At 41.2% G+C, this 23651-nt stretch overlaps 1 protein-coding gene across 8 annotated transcripts in view; it reads right to left on the bottom strand.

Annotated features, from left to right (window-relative positions):
- SIPA1L2 (signal induced proliferation associated 1 like 2) overlaps window positions 1-23651 on the bottom strand; it is a 277958-nt gene that overhangs the window by 150046 nt on the left and 104261 nt on the right. For 7 of the 8 annotated variants that reach the window (XM_075064154.1, XM_075064151.1, XM_075064152.1 and 4 more), the window contains exon 3: window positions 1334-3042. In XM_075064154.1, coding sequence (XP_074920255.1) covers window positions 1334-2795 — 1462 coding nt within the window. In that variant the 5' untranslated portion in view covers window positions 2796-3042. Of the gene's footprint in view, window positions 1-1333; window positions 3043-13980; window positions 14028-23651 lie in introns of all 8 variants that reach the window. The other variant, XM_075064150.1, reaches the window with a different exon arrangement.

A 23651-nucleotide genomic window follows, 5' to 3' on the forward strand; every position in this document is an offset into this window, starting at 1 on the left:
GAGAACCGCTGTACTAGAAGACAGGTTTCGGAGTGGTAGCTGTACATCTCTTCTCCATTCTCCCTATAAATCAATCCCTTCTTCTCCTAGGCTTTCCAAACATATGCCACATATTCTCATGTCACCAGTTTCCATGGTTCTCCTTCACCCTTCAAACCCAACAGTCCCCATCCTTGACCTCCCAGACTGCTCAAGATCAATTCTGCACCCTTATCTCTGTCTTTCTTTATACAACTGTGGGTCTTTTTTCCTCCTCTACCAACAAAGTTTCACGTTCTTACTTTCTTCCCTTTCCTTGTCACCCAGTTCTCACAATTCTCTCTCCATTCTCAGATCTCTATAGCATGATGGAGGGAAGAACTGTACTGAATCCTATTGAGTCCCTTGCATGGGGACAGAAGAGGAAGTAGTATGTCAATCAATGTGGTGCGTGCTGCTGCTCATATTCGGTTGGGAAGGCACAGCAAGCAGGCCATTAGGAAGTCTCAGCTAAAGGCAGAGAACCTTTGTTATGGAGAGCGACAGAGGTTTTTATTAAAATAGGATAAAAACCTGAAGCTGTGTCTATACTAGTGCTTCACTCTGAAAAGCAGTTTAACATTTTTCTAGTGTAGATATACTAAAAGAACAGGGCTGATGGGCTTGAAAGGGAGCATATCCAGCCCTACTTAGCTGGAAGACCGGCTATTGTAATGCAGAGATTTTGAGGGAGCTGAAACACCAATGTAGGAGTGGTATATGGAAGATTCCAATAGCACTCCGAAGAAAAGAAAACACAGGAAAGAACCACAGAGAGAAAGATGGCAGAAACAAACTAGATTGGCAGACAAAATGCACAGAGAAAAGAAGAAAAAAGAGAAGAGAACAAAACCCAGGCATGGTGATGTATTTTTTTTAAAAGTAAATTATGTAATCTGGCGGATGGATGTCAGTTACTGACCTAATTAAAGGTGGTAGTTAACTCGACTGAAAAAAAACTTAAAAATAAAGCTCTCTCTCTAAAATTTTGGGCTCCATCTGTTAAGAGTAGTTTGACAGGGAATCAAGATTTTCCCTGTTCTCAGACAAAGAAAACTAAAGCCTTGTACAAGGAAGCTAATTTATTTTAAGTTATACCACACTACTCTGTGACCTTGGACAAGTCACCTAATATTTCTGTACTTCATTTAACTCATTGGATACTACTACTACTTGCAATCCTCACAGATATACTGAAAGGTTTATTTTTTGTCAAATACTTTGAGAGTCTTTGGGGGAAATGCTCTCTTTTAAAGGGCTAAATATTAAGCAAATTAAACCCAATATGTACTTATCAAGAAGGAGAGAGACTTACCTTTTCCATAGAAGAACTTTCGGTAATAATATGCTCCAAGATCAATGTGCTCTATAATATAACGCTTAACTTTCTCCCGGTGAATTGACTGATTCTCTCTTGGCACCTCCAGTACAGAAACACCAGCATTCGTGCAGTGGGAACTTAGAGAGGATTCAAAAGAACAACTTTCACCTGAAGCAAAAGATGCAGAGTTTGCCCTGGAAAGTGCAATCCTCCTATCTCCTTCTCCACCAGTTTCATTCCTGAAGTAAGGGCAACTCAGGATTAGGTCATTGCTTTTCCCATCACCCTCATCAGCATCTAGGTTTTCTTTTGAATTGAGGTCCTCTTTACTTCCCAAAGGAGATTCACAGTTTCCTGTCTGGCCTGCTGTCATTTGAGTTTGCGATGCGGCTGAAGCCCCAGTGGTTATATTTTTTCTTTTTCCCACATTAACCCTGGTAGCCATTGCTTCATTTATGTTAAATAAAATGCTCTGAACATCATAATGTGCAAAACATTTTTGACAGTTCCAAGGTCGAATGTTTCTCTCAAATCTACCATCATCCAGTTCCGAGGAAAATTTAAAAGTTTCGTGCTCACTTTTAACAGTTCTCAGTTTTCTAAACAGAGATGTTTCTACCGCTTCTGATTTTAGTCTCCATTTGAAAGATTTGTCCCTGTCTCTACCAATAAGCAGGGCACTATCCATATAGTCCAATCCAGAAATCCTGACAAATTCTCCCCTGGAAATCTGTGTGGCAGCATGAAGACTTGGAGAAATCGTAGGGTCACAGCGGAAAAACTCAGGAAATCCAAATGGAGCAAGAGTTTTATGTTCAAAGTTTTCCACTCGATATCCTCGGAGCATTGCAAAAAAATTCTCACCAGATAAACCTTGCCTGTCAATTGAAGAAGTACTTCCATATTCTCTATGAAGAGCTGCTCCTGTATTTGGGTTAACAGCATTCTGGTCCAACACATCTTCAGCATCAATGTCACTAATGGTGACATCACTGTTGCTTCTTTGTCTTATGGGATGAAGTCCCCTCTGGGGCGAATGGACAAAGAGATCTCCTATTGTATATCTGGTCTCTTCAAATTCCAAATCCAACTGCTGTTCTTGTTGCCCTTCACTTTGCTCATTTTGTCCATTTGGAATTATTGATCCAACACTTTCATAACTGGCTTGAGGTCTACTTTCCCATACTGCTTTACTTATTTCCTTAGAGCAATCCTTTTTAGGTGGCCATTCAGATACCCTCGCTCGGACACCCATTTTAGGCATAGCTGGTGTACCATTAGTTTCATTTTTGCTAGATATATTTAAAGAAGCAGGAGGACCCACATTACCATTTAAAGCTTTAAATTTTCTAGCAAAGTAGTCATCGGACTGCATACTTCTTGAAGACTCCTTGAACTTTGAGGACGTTTGGCTGGGTTTGTGCTTATCTTCTTGTGAAGACTTTTGATCACTCATGTCCACTCAAGAGCAAGGAAGTACCTAGTCTTACCTCCAAGATCGGCACTGCTATTATTACATTATCATCACATATGGAACAGAGAATTGCAGATAAGACAATTATTGTCTGTATCAGAGCATAATGGTATCAGAGTGCCATTTTTGTTAAAAAAAAAAAAATATTAGCCAGATGTCTTCATAATATTTTCTTCAGTTTAGAAGTGTTCAATCTGATCTCAATCCAGGTGTATTCCTTGTACCTGTTCTGAAAAAAGAAAAATGTGCATTAAAATGATTTACATTCAAGAGCAGGAAGTCTACACCCTAAACACCATTAGTGGCCCAAAGGAACTCAGATACAAACACAGTGTGTATATTATAAATTATTATGTAGTCAGAAAGGTAAAGATAGAAGTATGTACTGATTTGCACTTCTCAGCAACCAATGAATTAGCCCAGTAGTATTCTTAATTATTAATGCTAAAGGTATAGAATATGTAAATCAATCCACAGACTGTTACTAACGTATGGAAGAACTTATCTATAACATAAGCCACTACAGTTAACTAATTTAAATCCACTATTAATACATTCTTGCCTAATTAATTTAAATCTGCAATAGATTACAGATCTATTCCATCTGTCTTCTTTTCCTACTTGCATCTCAGTATCTTTCTCAATACTGTCCTAATGCATGGGATGCCCTCCCCATCCCAGTTTGCCAAAATGACGCTCCATATTCAAGCAGCTCCTGAAAAGTCACTTCTGTGATGCTCATATGAACAGAGTCAACAGTAATAAGGAAATCAGAAGGCATATTCCTCAAGTTACTCTCTACTGTAGGTTTTCCAGTGCAACCTTCTTTTTTGTACATCTCTGAAAGCGAAAGCACTTTGGGGCAGGGACCGCGCTCAGCCAATATCATCACTCAGAAATGCACTTGTGGGTACATCTGCTAAAAACTAAAGGTCTGGTCTATTCTAAAATACTGGGTCAGTTTAACTATGTCAGTGAGAAGCATGAAAAAGCCATGCTCCTGAGAAGTGTAGTTAAGCTGACCCAAGTTCCTGTGTAGTCAGACCTAAGTAGATGGAAAAATTCTTCTGTTGACCTAGCTACCAACACTCGGGGAGGTGGACTACATACACCAACAGGAGAATGCCTCCCATCAACATGGGCAGTGTCTACATTGAAGCACCACAGCTATGCCACTGTAGCATTAAGTGTAGACAAGCCCTCAGTGTTTCAATTTCTTGGATGATAGATTGGAAGAATCCATAGGTGATTCTGTCCACTGGTACAAAAGATTCAGTAAAATTTAGTCTGATCAGGAAAAACATTCAGTTGGTGATTAGAGCTGGTTGGAACATTTTCAGTGAAATTTCATTTAATTGAAGCCAAAACACTGATACATCTCCATGATGTTTGGACTTTCAACAAAGTTTAAAGCACATGCTCTTCCCGGGTCAGTCATCTGAAACAAAAAACCCTCTTCTCAATCAGATAGAGCAGGGACTTGAATTAGGGTTTCTCATATCTCACACCAGTGCTCTAACCACCAGGCTATCCAGTCACATACCTTCCCAAAGTGGAAAGCTCAAGCTTCTGTCTGAAATGGACATTTTGACACAATTCTGTTTTTTAAAAATGTTTGAAAGGTTTATTTTTATTGAAAATGCAGAAGGAAAACAAAGTTCCAAAAACTCAAACGTTGCTACAAAACAGAATTGTCTTCCTCCAGCCAGCTCAACTAGTAAATGTCTACTAAATTGTGGAACACAGTCTTCCCACAGATGTGATTTAAAACTATGCTGGACAAGAACAACAGAACATATACTGTAAGGAACAATCCTCTGGTGCTAGTGCTTAAAATATTCTATTCTGAAGGTCTCTTTGGTTCGGATTTCTATTTTACTTCTATATGGCAATATTTCTGTTACTCTGAATTATAGTACACTTGAGTAATCCTTGAAAGTGAATTGCAAGGATTTTGTTCCAAACAAAAACGTTCCAAACATTTTACAGTTAAATATTCCAGTTGCATAGCAGAAAATATGTACTCGCTTCAAATTTACAAGTACTAATGAAGACAAGTCCTTGAAAACTATGTCTTTCTTTGAAGGGAGAGGGTGCAGGGGCACAAAATTTTGAATTTGGGACTTGCCGGTTAGACAAACAGTGATGAAATTGCAAACAACGTAAACCATGCTGGAAAGTAAAAAAGAGTCCCAGCGGAAACTTAAAGGCAAAACCATTAAGCAGATATCTAGATAAGGAAGAGCGGAGAACTCCAATTAATGTTTTTTTTTAAATGGCAATTCCTTTCATTGTAATGCATCTAGGAAACAGCAGTAAGATACTGCATGATTTCCTTCGATTTTACTATTTGGAAGACTAAGAATGAAGTAACGTAAATCCAACTGCAGAACAGCTGTAACTGGAGCATATTCTCTTTTATATTTCTCTGCTTGCTAATCTAAGAGGCTACAGCCACTACGCTAAAGAACAACAACATGGCAGCCAAGTTGGCAAACGTTAATTCAGTCAAACATTGAATTACTAGGATAAGAAAATATTTTTCAATTGTTTTTAATAGTTCTCAGGATAATCATGTAGAGGGATGTGCACAAGGTATGCACATTCATCTGCAGCCATGTCCAGTGCTCTTCTCTCATTGTGAAAGATCAGTTTAAGGGTGAGGCAAGATTGAATGTTACCTACTCCCATGGCAGCTTTTCTTCTTTGGGTAGTAAGAGGCAATGTAATGATCTTCCAAGATGATTCAAATAAAGACGTGCACATTTAGGGCAGTTTTACACAGAGAGGGTAAATAGTACTGAAAGCTTCCCATACTACAGTGAAGTTAGTTGGGTGGAGGTAAGAGGAGGGCAGAGAGGAAAAAAGTTTCTTTCCTAACTATATCACGAAAAAATTAAATTTAAGCTTTCCAAAAGAACTTTTTTCCTTCCATGTCTGGAGGAACACAGGAACCTGAACTCAGGCTTTGCCTGGTATTGCAAGACTGAAGCCCATTGTATATGAACCTGAGTTAGTTAATAGTGTTTAGAGTGTAGAATCATTCTTGCAGTTGAAACTGTTTCCTTTTTGCTGCACAACAGAGAACAGGCCAAAAACATGTTGCTCTTAAGGAACAAAAGAAGTTGTGTTCCAGCCTAAGACCTTAAACATAGTACCTACCTGTAGGTTAAAGCAAAAAAGTTTTGCTTGCCCACAGTGATCAACCAAGCTGTTTAAATGTTAGTTTGCATGGAATCTGATTAAAATATCTTTTAAATATGACACAGGATTTTAAAAAATTTATTTTTAAAGCATTTTATATTCCTTTGGTAAAAATCAAATGAAAGTAGGAAAATACCTTGTGGTCTAACACTTTTGGGAAAAATTACTATTACAGAACTAAAGCAGAAGAAAGTTTCCGTATGAATTATGGTATCATGTAAACTACTGACAGTAGCAACTAATAGGTGATCCTTCATATTCTTCAAAGAGTTTTCTCCAGATGTCAACGAAAGTGATGTTAGAGGATTAGACGTCCCCTTCTCCTCCACCAGAGAAAAGCAATCAAATAAGACTAAGATATCCCAACATAACCCTTCTACCTACTTTGCATTTTGCAACTACTTAAATAGTATTCAGAACAAAACAATTTTTTTTGCATATGTGGAATGATATGAAACTCCATTTATGCTGTGAAGATTAATTTTATTTTCTTTGAAGTGGCTGTAAATTATGTTTTTCACACTATCTATCCAATTCACACATTAAAAATGGAAAATCATTCATCAAAATCTATTCAATCTAGTTTTTTGAAGGATATCACAAATCTTTAAATTGTCACACAAACTAAATATAAATATAAAATGAGAAAAAACTAGGCTGTAATAATCCCATTCTTCTCCTTCCCAGCAAGAATTAGGAACAGAGAAATTCCTACATCAGATCAGAGCAACAGACCATCTATTACAGTATTATATGTCTGACAATGGCCAGCACCAGGTGCTTTAGAGAAAGGTGCAATTTTCCATTACTGTGCATAATTTTGGAATAAACTGCCCCTGGGGAAGCAGTTTGCTACGTCCCATAACTTACTGGTGGTTTAAATACCCTGAAACAAAGCTTTAAATACCTCTCTCTCTATATAAAAAAATTAAATGGCTGTCATTCTAGTTCATGTAACTATGTATTTTCTTGTTATACATATAAATGGATAATCCTTTTTTTAAACAAGCCTGTTTAGTCTTCAAGGATATCTTGTAGCATTGAGTTCCTCTAGTTAACTATGCATTATGTAAAAATAGGTATTTCCTCAAATCATTTAATATACATTATCTTTCAATTTCATTAGATAGTTCCTTGTTATTGTATTATGAGAAAAAAGTAAAGTGGGTGTTCCTATTTACTCTTTCTATAACATCTGTTGCTACGTCATGTCAACTTTTATTCTTCTCCTTTGTAAACTGAACAGCCAAAAATTGTTCAGTCTCTGCTCATATGAAGTCTTTTCATTTCTCCATTTAGAAGAGAAGCTCTTCTGGGCAGAGACAGTCTTTTTGTTATGTTTGTATAATATGCCTAGTACAATAGGGGTGGCGTTTCTAGGTGCTTCTGCAATACAAATAATAAAATCATCATCATATCATGCCTCTCATCTAATACAGTTAGATCTTTTTTGTATAGTGATCAGAACTGGATGCACCATTTCAGGGAAGGAGTATAATTGATTTGTATAAAATAGCATAATCTTTTCTGTAATTTTTTCATTGCATTCCTTGTACTCCCTCAACAATGTTGGCTTATTTGACTGCCACTGCACAATGAGATATCCAGTGATGCCATGATTTGTCATGTAGTTTCAATTAATTTAAAACCCAGTAATTTATATTAGTAGTCCAAGTCATTCCTTCCTGTGCGCAGTACACCTTGCATTTAACACAACAGAATTTCATCTGCTGTTCATTCATCTATCTTTGTTGCATCCCTCTCGTGTTCCCAACAGTCTTCTCTATGCTTCACTCCCCTAAACAACTGAGTCACCTGCAAAGTTTACCACCCACTTTGGTTTTATGTTCTTTTTGACTAGTTTCCTCTTTTAAAAAAACAAACACCTTTTTAAAAGATGAGTGTCACAGTACCCTTCCCCGCCCCCCCCCCGACTATGTTAACTTTCTATGCCAGCAGTTTGCTTCCACTTTTTCTGCATATGCTCTTCCTTCCTCAAGATGTTCCCAGCACCAGATACATTTCTTGATGCACGAGGAAGTGATCAGCCTCTTTATCTCTCTCAGTGATCTCAACAACAGAAGTTGCCTTTCTCCTTTCCAGCCTCATCCACTCCTAACAGATGCATGACTTCCTTAAATGGAAGACAGAGTCAGTTCTGAACTGGGACAATTCTACTATGTCTGTATAAACAATTCTGTCTCCTTTTGCCCTTTGAGTTCAAAAACTAGTAAATGCACCATGGGATCCATAGTGTTGATGCTCCATGTTCTCCATCACCTGAGAGGCTTTGAGGCCATGCCTCCTGCTCCATCTGACGTCAACCTACAATTGTTGGAAGAAAGCATACTTCAGAAAGACTTGACCATTGTGGCAATTCTCCTTCTTATGCTTCTCACATCCTTCCAGTTACGTAGAAGATATGACACAACTCATTCTCAGGAAAACAAATATTTGTGTACATTCATTATTTTAAAGCAATAGCACATTGCATCCAGTGGTTATTGGTTTGTTTGTTTTTTTTAAAAAAAAGTTATTCCCTCCTCTGATTTATGAAGCAGTGAACACCTTAAAACCAGGGTATTGGCCGACCAAGGAGATGCCTAAATTGGCACTGAATTATGGATTAACCCTTTATTGGAAACAGCAACATTTGGAAAAAAACTGCCTTTACAAGAACCACTGAAGTGAAGGTATATGAACAAATAAGACAGTCCTTTTAAAAAATCTATAGTTGGACTAATTTACATAACCTCTTTATTTTTAATATAGTCCAGTGGTTCTCAACCCATCGGACACTTAAGGTCCAATCACAACACAGCTGTGGCCCATGGAGCATCCTCAGGGCCATACAGATAGTATATATATGCCAATAGAGCCCTCATGACAATCCCTACTACCACCATAACTCAAACCAATGAACTGGTATACGCTACAGCCTCTGTAATCCTGGAGATGCTTGGCTACACGATCAAGAAGAACAGCAGTATGTACCCACCCTGGAAAATGAGGTTGGAGGATAAGATCAAGGCGACTCGGAGAGAAGTTAGTCAGCTGGTGGAACTACAGAAGGGTGTAGAGATTAAGGATAAGACTCGGCTACTGAAAAAATACAAGGGCCTGACTCCATCTGAAGCCCTAGAGACTGCTAAACAAAGGCTCACAGCACTGGCTACCAGGCTAAGGAGATACACTAGAGAAGCAGAGGCCAAAAAAGTAAATGCCCTGTTCTCCAAAGAACCATCCAAGGTGTACTCCCAACTGCAGTGCAACAACACAATAACAGCAGAGCCACCAGCAGCAGAAACTGAACAGTACTGGAAGAACATATGGGAGAAAGAGAAGACTCATAACACCAGTGCAAAGTGGCTGCAGGACCTGAGAACAGAGCACAGCAATCTCCCAGAACAGAAACCAGTCACCATCACAGTAGAAGATATCCAGCAGCGGGTCAAGAACATGAAGAGCTGGACAGCACCTGGACCAGACATGATCCACACCTACTGGCTAAAGAAACTAACAGCAGTGCATGAACGCCTAGCAGCACAGATGAACCAGCTGCTAGCAGCAGGCTCCCACCCAAACTGGCTAACACAAGGAAGGACAGTGCTGATCATGAAAGACCCCTGCAAGGGGACAGAACCGGCCAACTACCGGCCAATAACCTGCCTCCCCACAAAATGGAAAGTCCTATCAGGCATCATAGCTGCCAAGCTACAGGACCACATGGGCCAGTACATGAGCACAGCTCAGAAGGGCATTGGGAACAACACCAGAGGCTCAAAACACCAGTTGCTCATAGATAGAGCAGTCGCCCAAGACTCAAGGTCTAGACAGACCAATCTGAGCACAGCCTGGATTGACTACAGGAAAGCCTACGACTCAATGCCGCACACGTGGATCTGTGAATGTCTGGCGCTATACAAAGTCAACAGGACACTAAGGACCTTCCTCAAGAACTCAATGGGACTATGGAAGACAACACTGCAAGTCAACTCAAGGCAGCTTGCACAAGTGGCCATCAAGTGCGGCATATACCAAGGTGATGCACTGTCCCCGCTGCTGTTCTGCATAGGCTTAAACCCCCTCAGCCAGATAATCACAAGGACTGGATACGGGTACAGGTTCAGGAGTGGAACTACCATCAGCCACCTCCTCTACATGGATGACATCAAGCTGTATGCTAAGAATGAACGAGACATCGACTCGCTAATCCACCTGACGCGGATCTACAGTGAGGATATCGGGATGTCATTCGGACTGGAGAAGTGTGGCCGGATGGTAGTGAAGAGAGGGAAGGTAGTCAAGACTGATGGGGTGGAACTACCAGCGGGCCACATAGCAGACATACAGACCAGCTACAAGTACCTTGGCATCCCACAGTCACATGGAAACCACGATGAGGAGGCAAGGAAGACAGCAACATCCAAGTATCACCAAAGGATAAGACAGGTCCTGAAGAGCCAGCTCAGTGGGAAGAACAAGATCCACGCCATCAACGGATACGCCCTGCCGGTCATCAGATACCCTGCCGGTATAGTGAGCTGGCCAAAGGAGGACATGGAGGCTGCCGATGTGAAAACCCGGAAGCTCCTCACAATGCACGGAGGTTTCCACCCCAAGTCCAACACCCAGAGACTGTATACCAGCCGGAAAGAAGGCGGGCGGGGCTTGGTGAGCGTCAAAGCCACTATCCTGGATGAAACCCGGAACATCCAGGAGTACATCAGTAAGATGGTCCCCAAAGATGAGCTGCTGAGAGAATGCCTGAGGCAGCAGCAGACATGGGAGGAAGACCAAGCAGAAGAAGTGCCATGGCAAGACAAGACCCTGCATGGGATGTACCATCGACAGATAGCTGAGGTGGCTGACATTGGGAAATCCTACCAGTGGCTGGAAAGGGCTGGACTAAAAGACAGCACTGAGGCACTGATCATAGCAGCACAGGAACAGGCACTGAGCACCAGATCCATTGAAGCAGGGGTCTACCACACTAGAGAGGACCCAAGGTGCAGACTGTGCAGAGAGGCCTCAGAGACAGTCCAACACATAGTGGCAGGATGTAAGATGCAGGCAGGAACAGCATACACTGAACGGCACAACCAAGTGGCTGGCATTGTGTACAGGAACATCTGCACAGCGTATGGGCTAGACCCTCCCAAGACCAGATGGGAGATTCCACAGAAGGTTGTGGAGAATAGCAGGGCTAAGATTCTGTGGGACTTCCAGATCCAGACGGACAGGCAGGTACTGGCCAATCAACCAGACATCGTGGTAATAGACAAGGACCAGAAGACAGCGGTGGTGATAGATATAGCAGTGCCAAGTGACAGCAACATCAGGAAGAAGGAATATGAGAAGCTGGAGAAGTACCAGGGCCTGAAAGAGGAACTAGAGAGGATGTGGAAAGTGAAGGCCAAAGTGGTCCCAGTGGTGGTAGGAGCACTCGGGGCTGTGACTCCTAAGCTGGGTGAGTGGCTCCAACAGATCCCAGGAACAACATCAGAGCTCTCTGTCCAGAAGAGTGCAGTGCTAGGAACAGCTAAGATACTGCGCAGAACCCTCAAACTCCCAGGCCTCTGGTAGAGGACCCGAGGTTGAGGAAGACACATACTACCCATAGGGGTGAGAGGGGAATTTTTTTTTTTTTTTTATATATATATTGTGTGGATGCAGCCCACAACACACAGAACACTGCATATGTCTGCCACAATGGTAAATACGCTGAGAACCACTGATATAAGCTGTGTGTACATTTAATAGTGAATATTCCATAGATTCATAATTCAGTAATACAGAAGATCCTCTGTTTGAAAAAGGATCAGATGACGAAGAGATTGTATTACCTTCTATGGCATCACTCCCCCTCTCCTACATTTGTTTTTCATCAATTGCTCTTTGCTCTATTTGTTTGCTCTCCACAAAAAAGAATTGGACAAAATAGTCTACATATACCCCTCAGTTATAACTAATGCTTGCACCATTTATTATAAACTTGCTTTTGTTTGTGTTATGAGACATAGCATTTAACAAAACAGATTTCCTCCCCCGCCCCAGCCCCAAAAGAATACTTGTTAATATCTTCCTCATCCCTGAACACCACACACACACTCCTCTAGGTCAAGTTCCTCACTTTTCCCTTTTTCCTCCTCACCTTAGTCTTTCAGCTAGAGAGCCATTGCCAAACATGGTCAAAACATAAAACTGGATGCCTACCCTGCCGTTGTGCTTGTGCCAATCCTCTGCACTAGAGCTGCTGGATGTTATGCAAATAACTTAAGTTCCTTCCACAGAGTTACAAAGACTTCCTTCTGAGCTCAATACAGCAGCTGGTTTGTTAGCCACAGTTTCAGTTCTCTTTAAGGTGGAATGTTTCCAAGTTTCCTGGGGATCTGGATATATGCCCACAAATTGTCCTGTGCCAATAACAGAGCAATGAATAAAAACTGTACTACTGGACTACCCTGTCAAAGGGAGGCTGCTTGGTAATCTTGCCTCATGTCAGCCCTGATAGGCAGAAATGAATGATATAAGGGGCCTTTCTGAGATCATTTTGTTGATCAAGAAACTGGAAATCTGCCCCTATTATTAGAGAATTTTATCACCCTAAGAAGAATGCATAATTAATCCTTGTACTACTTATCAAGATTAAAATTCTAGAATTGTGATTCTGAGGCTGTGCTAATCTTAAAAAATGAGAAGTGCAATTTGATAAAACAGGAATATAAATGTGAATAATAAGCCAAATCTGATGATCAGCCAGACATTTGATTTTCATTTGACTGATTCTACACAGCATTTTGCTATGAGTAATAAGAGTTCAGTCAGCTTTCAGTCTTCAAAGTAACACATTTAAAGAGCATAGTGTTGTGTATTTTGCCAGAATAGTTAATGTAGCAGTAATACATCAGCTACTTTACAGCAAATCCATTTTTGGATGCAAGCTTGGCCTGGGACCCATCTTTCTCTGAACTATGGAAATAATAGAGTGCAAAGGCAAAGAGGGGAGGGTCTATAAGCTGCCTTTCTCCTCAAGAACTCTAAGCTAGACAATTCACTGAGTAACATTAAGGTAGCGACAGTGTTAGTGGAAGAATACCTAAACTTTCAACTATTTAAGATAGCAGCACCTGTACAAAAATTGTCACAAGGAAAATATAGAAGACTTAATTTAGTCTTAATTTAGAATATCTTTCTAAATTAAATGATTTTCCATTTGTTTCTTCCGTTGTTTTTAAACCACTAAGATTAAGAATCATTATATGGATAGAGTTCATCTGCTCCTACTGTTTATTCCTTAAAGCCACAGACCAGATATTTCCATTTTGGGTTCCTAAATCAAAATGGCCTGGATTTTCAGAGGCACAGTGGAGGGTGTGGGTGCTCATTTAGGTGTTCAAATAGGAATTTAGGTGCTTAACTTTAGATATCCAAGTTGGAATCTTGGCCATACATTGCGTGATATCACAATCTCAAGAGCAGTGAATTGTGATATCACAAAGGATTATTATTCAAATGAGGAATATGCAGGAAGAGCAGATGAACTACTTTAGCAAGAGCCTGTTTTCATGCAAATGTCCTTAGAAAATGTGATATTTAAGCATAATTGTCTTAAATAGAATGTTTTTCAAGGTTTTCCATGAGGCATCAGTGACTCTTTAAGGCTAACATGAACTATAATTGAGTCACTTATATGGATTGCAGCTGTGGAAAAAGGACTGAAAACCGTACAATGCACAAATTATGAACCCAGTTCATGAAAAAATGGCTCAAATTATTATACATCAGATTTACAATAAAACTATAACTACAGTGTAAATGGTTACTTCTTATACCCATACTTCAGGTCCATGATTAATATGCATATTTAGACAGGAGGTAGAAGAGACATGGGAAGTCCTTCATTTTGATTAATGTGGATACACATGAGTTTCTGTACACTGAGTATTTGTTGTGAACTTACTCATTTGTGCTCTTTCTTCACATGTATAGTCTTTGGTTGTAAGTGAACTGTAAGGGCAGAAAATGAAAAAAAGCTTGCTGAGATCAAAAAACTATGATAAAATATCTAAAAAAATATTCTGTTATACTATTGTTATTGTGTTAGATCAAGGCTTGAATTATTTGAAACGAGTTATAATTAAGCAATTATGCTAACACACTCTTGGAATGATTCTCCATTTACACTGATGCAAATCAGGAGCAATTCCTTTCATGTCAATGGAGTAACACTACCACAAAACAGGTATAAATGAATGGAGAATTAGCCCTTATATTTGTACTTCACCGATGGTCTCTTCCACTCACGGATAAATGCTAGAGACATGTATCTTAAAATAAACATTAAAGCAAAGCCACAATATATAACCTTGAAGCTATACACTTTAACAATAAAATTTTGCCCAATGTCAGTGCAATTTCACAAAAGGTAAAAAAATAATGCTTTCTAAGTCATAATCATGTTTCCCTTTGGTCTTGGAAGGAATCCAAGATGGCAATCATAGTAACTATTGCAGCAGTTTCAGAAGATTTAAAAATAAAAAGCAAAACCATTAAAAAAAAAACAAAAACGTATCTTTCCTATTAAACAGACTTATGGACTGGATTCCCTTCCTTCACTTAGGAAATCAAAGATGACAAAGTGATTTAGTGAGTCCCACCTCCCAATTATTATGATCATCATCATTATGTCAAGATACATTGCAATCAGTTATGAAGCACACACAAGTTTAGTTTGCAATGAATCATTTTTTATTTATTTTGGATTTGGAAAGGTAATAATAAAGTACCTATCCCCAAACTCTTGGTACTTATTGACAGAGGTGCTTTTATACATTTTTTTCTGGGCATTTCCCCAGAATAATCAACCTTCAATATTGTAGCTCAATTTGTAATTTGTTTCATCGGGAAACAATGATAAACTTTTCAGTATGCAATTGGTATAGTCCCACCATTAACATTTCTACTTTATATTACTATCTTAATTAGCACAATGCTACATCAATTTAATTAAGAATATTTCAGAAACAGAATAAGGTTGCTAAAGGGACTTTTTTAATTTTAATTTTTTTTTTTAATTTGCTGAAAGGAAAAAAGTTTATTTTAAATTTCAGAATCAGTACTTTAGATTTTTCTTGAACTATTGACACCATAACCCTACTATTTTGCTTCAGCATTTTGATAAATGATACAAGTTTCGGCAGTTGGATATTTTAAGGCTAATCTGCTTTCTAAAACAAAGTAAATTTCTCACGGTTCTTATAGCTCTGTCAAAAATGAGCTCTATCATGCTATCTATGCCAGAGCTTGATTAAATGACCAAAGCTGAAGAGCGGACTGGGATATGACCTCACGCAGGCTGGACTACATAGACGTGTAGGGTGAAATCCTGGCTCCACTGAAGCCAATAGCAAAACTCCCATTTGGGTGATATTTTCACGTTGACTTGCAATTCAGTCAGACTATTTTTAGTACATTTATGGAATCACACACACACACACAGGATTTACAAGGTAAAGAACAGTATTAAAACAATTATATCCTCAGATCAAGGGATTTTTCTGGGAGAAAGAAAAACAGCTGTGAGTACTAACTGTTTCCTATTAAGCCAGAAGGAGAAAAAGTTGCCCTCTCACCATTTCTCATAGATGATTTTAGCCAGCAAGTATTCATTTACCATGATTCGTGGATCAAACTGCAGAAGGAAGTTATTTGCCTATAACCTGAGTTTTTCAATATGAGCAGACAGTGCAGCTTAGGCCGATAGAAGTTTCTAGAAGCAGTGCTCATTGGAGCACTCACGCCCCCTCTAATTCTGCCCCTTCCTTCATGGCTCTGAACATTTGGATAGCAAAACTACAAAAGGACGACATGGCTTGCCGACCACCTTAGTTTCGTCCAGTCCCTCCTTGGGTTCAAAACTGAAATTAGGACCCCAAGGAAGAAAAGAAGATGGCCAGGGGAGCACGAATGTGCAGAGGTTATTTCAAAGAACTGCAGTTACATATAAGTAACCTTCATTATTTCTTCTGCACATTTTCCACTCTCAGGATTTTAGCAAGCAGTATTCCTGCCTTCAGAAGATGGGACAAAGAGGCCTACTTAAATGGCAATTGTAATACTGCTTTACCAAATTGTACAGCTCTTCTAGATGCCACATCTGTGACACAGCATTGGTGCCAACTGACAAAGAACTCACTGCTCTTTACAAGTAACTCCTGTCTCAGACAGGACAAACACACTCACCTAATACACTGTTTTCATGGTATTTATCCATAAAGGGTGGGATGCGAGGTCTCTACTGAAAGCTTGTTGCTCATTGATCATGTGAGATGTGTGTACAGGTAATATTTAAGGCATAATGTAACTATACAGAAAATTATGACCTTTATAAGTCTTGGAGCCAAAGTGAGTCACCCAGGGTATCGTGTCTCAGTGACGACTCATTCTAGTGGGAAGGAGTTGTCACCCCTCCCTGGCTAGCCAATTATGCAATGTATTGCTCAGTGGTCCACTGTTGCAACAACTGAGAAAAGTCAGTGGAAAATCATGAAAGACAAGCTATAAATGTCAAAACTATTTGGCAGTGAAAAGGAACAATATGACAGCAAGGGGATGGCCCTGTCTGTGAACAAAGACAAAAGAGTGAGTCAGTGCATCAGAAGGTGGAGAAAGACACACTACATTCATTCACTAAGCAGGTACCTTGAAACAGTGCAGGTGAAAGATCATGAAAGACTGGGTCTAGCAAATGCTACAAAAGACAGAACTTTGGAGTGAGAATCTATTCTATTAGATAGGAATAAGCGTATTCCCTACTCTCTGTTTCATGATTTTGTTTTGTATGTGACCATTTGTTTCTAAAACTCACACTTATTTCTATTTGATTCTCTATTCTTTTCTTAAATAAATTTCCTTTTGTTTTACTATAATTGAACTCAAATGTTATATGTGATACAGAAGCAGCGGCCTAAGGTAAAACTAGTAAACTGGAGTACATTATTCCTTTGAATTGGGATCAAAGATTTCTGTGGGTATCCAGTGATCAGGGGCCAAATACCACCAGGGGATACTTCGAAGGGACTCAGGGGACGAGGTGCATATATTGTCAATTTCCAGGGCAAAGGAAGGGGTGGCATAGCCCAGAGGAGAGTGTGTGAGTGGAAGGCAAGCTGCTTGTGTTAGGGAGCTAACACTCAGCTGGCACAGGCAAGACTTGATCACGTTGGAAGTGGCAACAAGGTGACTCCTAGCTCTGGGTGCCCCCAGAAGCATCACAACTTCTATGGCTGGACGGACCTCTAGGCCAGCAGTGGGCTGAGCGGGACCAGTGGCTGGAACCGTGGTTGGCAGGAGCCGGTGGACAGAACTCCAAACTGGCAGCGGGCTGAGCCGCTCAGCCCGCTGCTGCTCTGGGGTCCCAGCTGCCAGCCCTGCTCAGCATGCCGTTGCTCTGGGCTTCCGGCTGCCGGCCCCTTGCCACCCAGGGTCCTGGCCGTGAAAGTAAGGCAGAGCGTGCACGCTCGGAGCTGGCTGATGCTGGGGCGCTCCACTGTGGCTGGAGGCAGGGCGCATGGCGCGCTCCCAGCTGGGGTCCTCCTGGCTGCCAGAACTCTCTGGCAGGCTGGCGCTGGCGGCCCCATGCACCGGACTAAGTAGCAGGCAGTCAGCCAAGTGAAAGGGGCCGGTGGGAGGTGCAGCGGAAGTGTCCGTGTCCCAGCCTGTCCTGCTGCCCCCTCTTGCCACTGTGGCTAGATATCAGGGCACTACAAGCACATGCCAACCCTGCGGCATGCACAGCTGCAGCCCCTCGGGGGAAGGTGAAGGGAGCGGCAGGCCAGGGGGTCTTCTGCCACCATCCTCCATTTGCCTGCAGATGCAGTCCCCCCACACAGCTGGCCCACAGCTCCCTTGGCAGGAACAGAACAGCATGGGGCAGGGACCCATTCACCATCCAGGTAACCCAGATCCAACCGGGACTGTCCGAGGCAAGTCCCAAGCCCCCGTCACTCCAGGACTTCCCTCATACACACACTCCCTGCCCTGAGCCCCTCATGCCACCCAACCTTGACTCCTGAACACCCCATGCTCCCAGCCCTGACTCCTGTATCATCCACATCCCCACCCCCTACCCTGAGCCCCCCGCATCCCAACCATTGCCCTGAGTGCTCCTCCACACATCCCGAGCACCTGAGCTCCTTCTCCCAAGGGGGGGGTTGCAATATGACAGTACTTGTAAGAAATTTAAATTATTTTCACCCTTGCTGGAACCCCAGAACAGCAGCAGACTGAGCGGAGCCAGTGGTGGGCTGAGCGGCTCATCCTGTTGTTGGTCTGGGGTTCCGGCCGCCAGCCCCGCTCAGCCCACTGCCAGCCCGGGGTACTGGAAGTCAGCCCAGGGCTCTGCTCCTGGCCTCGACCCAGCGCTCTCCAGTCACCCTCAGCTGTAGCCCTCATTGGAAAACTCAGCAAGGAAAAGCGAGGGCAAGGATCCCATTAAACTGATAAGATCTGCATTTTAATTCTATTTTAAAGGAAGCTTCTTAAATATTTTTAAAACCTTATTTACTTTAAATACAATAGTTTATTTATATAATATAGATTTATAGAGAGCGTTAAACATTAAAATGTATTACTGGCATGCAAAACCTTAAATTACAGTAAACTTGGCACACCGCTTCTGAAATGTTGCCTACCCCGTTCTACAGAATAATGCTTTGTGAATGCATGAATCAACCTCCAAATGGTATCTCTACAGATTGCTAATACAGAATATGTTTAAAGTAGGTGGTGACAGTGGCTTTTGTTCTTGTTACGTGCACTCCAAGCCCTCTGGAACAGGAACAGAGGTATATTTACAACACATTTCCATATAGCTTAACCCCCTTAGAAAGGCATTGGGGTACAACTGCCTGCCCTTTATTCTTTTTCCCCATAAGGAGACAAACAGTCTAGGTTATTTCCTGTACTCCTCTCAGACCTGTTGAAATAGGCTACCTCTGTCTTAGCATTCAATATGTGTAGTTTAGCTCCCCAGGGGAGCAAGGCTACAGAAACATATGGACAGCTTATGGCCAAGTTAAAATAGAATCATGTTGCCACCTTGGGGAGAAATTTCAGGTGCGGAGGGATGAAATTTTCTACTGAGTTCTCCAGTGGCCACTTGGGCTGACCATGTAACTCTCTGCTCATCTGATTTGCCAGCATATTGTCCTTGTCAGCAAGTTGGAAAGTTAATGGGTAAGTTTGGTGTCAGAGCTACAGCTTCTTTGCACAGCTAGATGAAATGTGCTTACTCAACTATTCATGTAAAAAAACTGCTGTATAATTATCTGTAACTGCTTGAACTTCACGTGACCAGATAGAAAGTGTGAAAAAACAGGACGGGGATAGGGGTAATAAGTACCTATATAAGAAAAATTCCCAAATATTGAGACTGTCTCTATAAAATCGGGACATCTGGTCACCCTACTTGAACTACTCTGCCACATAGTGGAAGAAGAAAGAACTTGAGTGCCCAATGTGGTGTGCTTAATTCTAGAATATTTGATATGGAAGTTTTTTCCTCTCAGAAATTAAAGCAACAATGAATTGTCAAATTCTGGTAATGAGCTTCCAAGCCCAGATTGACTGCGATGACAGTGACTGACTGAGCTAGGAGGCTGAATGCAACATCTCTGAGAACTCTGATGTTGAGTTTATCACATAAGGAACAAGAACAGGAACACATCCTTGGGTAGTATCAATTTCATAAACATGCTTACTGTATTTGGAATATAGCATCTTGCTAGCCAATGTTGTATGTGCCTCAGCTGTAGACGTGCACATGGAATTACAACAGTCACTGAAGTCATAAGGTCCATCAACCTGAGGAAGAACATTACTGTTTGACACAAGTTCTTATGTACTACATCTTTTGTTGTAAGCATTTTTAAATTTTTTGAGACTGTAGAACTATCCCAATAAAAGGCATGAGCTGGGTTGGTGCTATTTACAAATTCTTTCAGTTTATCTTGAACCCCATTGTTTGGAACAAGGTACATGTTTGTGACATAGCTTTTGGCAGGCCCTCCTGCGATGACACCTTAATGACTCAACTGTCCAAGTGGGGGTCAACCTGGATAACCTAACATCTCAAATGGCCTCCTACTGCTGTGAGGCACTTTGTGAATACTCAAAGTGCTGCAGATTGGCCAAGTGAAAAGACCTTATATTGATATTGATCTCCATCCACAAGAACTGATGTATTTTCTATGTAAAAGTCTCATTGAGATGTGAAAGTAAGCATCTTGTAAATCAAGAGCCTCAATCCAATCACAGTTGAATAAGGAGGGGATGAGTGAGACTAGGGTAAAGCATGGTGCATTTGAACTTTCTGATGGAGAGTTGAGCTTCTCAACTAAAATGGGTCTGAGACCTCCATCTTTCTTAGGGTTCAGAAAGTATCTGAGAAAAAAAATTCCTTTCCCCCAGATAGCTTCAGGAATTTTCTTTATGGCACCAGACTCCTGATCTCTGCAAGTTCTTTTTTTTTTTTGAGGAGGAGGGTTGGTGGGAGGCAGGACAGTGTTGAACTGAATGGAGTAACCCTGATGGACAATCTCCAAATTCCATTTATCTATGGTGATTACACTCCAGGCCTCTAAGAAATGTGGATTGCAGTGGAGGTGAGAGGAGAGATGAGAAGAGAGGGGGGGAAGTTTACAAATGAAAGCAATGCAGAGTTTAAAAAACTGATTTGGGATTTTTGTGCATCCCATCAAACCTGTGATACATAGGCTGATACACAGGAAGATGATGCAGCAGATCTTTAGCTTGCATTTACTAGGGTTTGTATGTCTACTGATACTGAAATGGGGGAGGGGGGATATTTTCTTCAAAAGAACAGGAAGTAGAGCATTGGCATGGTTTCTGATCAAATTTGGTACCCACATTTTTTCCCTAGGGATTTCAGAAATCACTAGACATCTTGCAGTAGACTTGGTGTCTTTCAGTTTCCTTACAAACTTGTATGTTTTAAAGCTAAATAGCCCTTCACCATCGAATGAGAGGTCTTCTCCTCACCATTCTTGTTTCCTGAGGAAGTGAAGAGAGAAAACCATGAATGGCACCTCAGAGTAATGGTAATGACAGTACTAGATACCATATCAGAAGCACTGAAGGATGCTCTCAAGGCATGGCTCACTACAAACTGACCTTTGGTAACAATGGTTTTGTCTAGTTACCCTCTCATATTCCCTGGGTGAAGGAGGGTGATCTTGTAGTCTGAAAGACTGGAATTGAGATAGATTTTTAATTTCTTGCAGAAGAAGGAATCAGCCCCACTGCTGTGTGTGTCTTTCCTTTCTCTTTAAGCACTAAGGACAATGTACCCAGTGCTGCACAAAGGCCCCCTGATCTGAAGGTTGATCTAAATGAGGGTGATTTAGGGGTTCAAACTGATGAACCTGCCTGATCTATTATGGTAACCATAGATCCAGAAGGAACTGACAGTTGTGTTAAAGCAAACAATGAACAATGGGATCTTTAGCACAGAACCAACACACACCCTAGGATCCAGACAGCCTTCACCCTCAATATTATTCTTCACTGTGGCACCAACTTCCAAGGCCTGAGGCTTAACAGTATGCTTTTGCACTTCAGTGTGCAGAACTGGACGCACTAGATGCATAGAGGTATGCTCGAGGACTGTCTTTCAGCAGAGGTGGACACTTGTGAGGCCACGCATTTGTGCTCAGCTGGAACCAATCTTTTCAGATTCATAGTGATTGGCACCATAAGTTTGGCTCAAGACAGAGGCCAACACATGAAGGGATTTTGCCATGATTTTTAACTTTATCAGGAGTCAAAGCTGAGGCTGGTCTCACAGCACTTACATGACCGTGAGTTTTAGAACCAGAAGCTTTAGAACCAGAAGCTTTGCAATAACATAGCTTGAAGGCAATTCCTGGGAATAAAGGTGCTGCATATGGAAAAACAACACAGCAAGTCACCTTGCCCCAAGCAAGCCAAACAATGGGGTGTGTGTGTGTGTGTGTGTGTGCGCGCGCGTGTGCGCGCGTGTGTGCGCGCGCCTAAGGAGAAATAATAGCAGGGAAAGAGGCTTACCTCTTGAACCCAGGTTTCTTTATCCTAGGTTTTGATGTATCAGAACAAAGGACTCATGCCATGGTGCTAAAATACTTAGGTAAATTTTTTCTTGTTTTTTGACTAGCTAAACCTCACTAAAATAGGGTGACAACAAAACAGGGGTCTGAAAATTTGAGGATCCAGTCATCTGTGAGCTTCCTAGTTTATCTGCTATCACAATTGGAAAGAACTGAGGTGGTTTCATGACATGCCCCATTTTATAACCTCACCCTCCAAATGTTCAGGGCCACAAGGGGAAGGCAAGAGGCATACAAGTGCTCCAATGGGCACAGCTGGTAGAAGTTTCCACTGGTCCAAACTGCACCTTGGCACATCACAAAAGTCAGAATGTGCAGAGGCCACTCAAATAAAAATGATTTGTCATTACTTGCAAATTAACAAGTTAAAGGTAAGCATACATACACAGAGAGAAAAAATTAATTGTTGTACTCAAAGTACTATACGGGATCTTTTCAGGGGTATTAAGGCAAAACGCCACATTTATTAGTAATACAGGTATTAATTAATACTCTGTCATATGCATATGATATATTACAGTCATGCATTCACACGGACACAAACACACTCCGTCTTGCTGTTGTTACCAACTAGTTGCTCCCCTTAACTGCACTGGCCAGGTGAGTTAGATGGGGGAGGGGTGGAGCCGGGCTTCTGCCGATCCGGATCGATGCTCCGATGGTGACAAGACGAGACCCAGGGTCCTTCTGCAAGACACCTTGTATTTATAGCAGCTTCCCTCTTATGCAAATCCAGACCAGATTCAAAATCTGGGTCTGTGTCCGTTGGTCTTTGTGCTGCTTTTTTTCTGGGTGTTGTCCCAATGCTGCTCAAAGAGGGCGTTTTCTAAAGAAGGTGCTTGCTTCTAATCCCTGAGGTCGTCAATATGTCTGCTTTTCTTTATTGGGCCCACTTGACAAGTTGTATTGTCCTTTGCTCTGGCTTCCATTCCCTCTTTAACTGTTGTAGCTGTCTGGAGGTGGGTGTCTTCCAAGCCTCACTCATTCACACCTCATTCAGTAAATGGGGCAATTGATTACAGAGGGGGGGGGGGGAGATCTTATTCTACTTCTAGCAAAAAGGCACATGTTTCTTTCACTTTAACTATACTATCCTTAGGGGCTATAACATTTGATACAAAGTTTTCTACCAATTTTCTAATACAAAGTTGTATGAGAGAGGCACAATGCCAAGTCATATGAAATACAAAATCAAACAGTGAACAGAAGTTACAATGCAGGCAAGTGTAGTGAATGGTGAAAAGAACTTACATTAATAAAGTGAACAATTAAAAACAATTTCATTTATCAGTTCTACATTAATAACCTAAAATTACATTTTGATAAATTCACCACATAAGGCAGAGGTAAGAGTGATTGGATGCCTTCACCATACATTTCCATAGCTTAACAAAATTGAATTTCTTTTAGGTTTAACATTAACTCCAAATTTTCTGGGTTTGCAACATTTGTTTGGGGGATAATTACA

The sequence above is a fragment of the Chelonoidis abingdonii genome, chromosome 3 (genome assembly GCF_003597395.2).
Source record: "Chelonoidis abingdonii isolate Lonesome George chromosome 3, CheloAbing_2.0, whole genome shotgun sequence".
Classification (NCBI taxonomy): domain Eukaryota; kingdom Metazoa; phylum Chordata; order Testudines; family Testudinidae; genus Chelonoidis; species Chelonoidis abingdonii.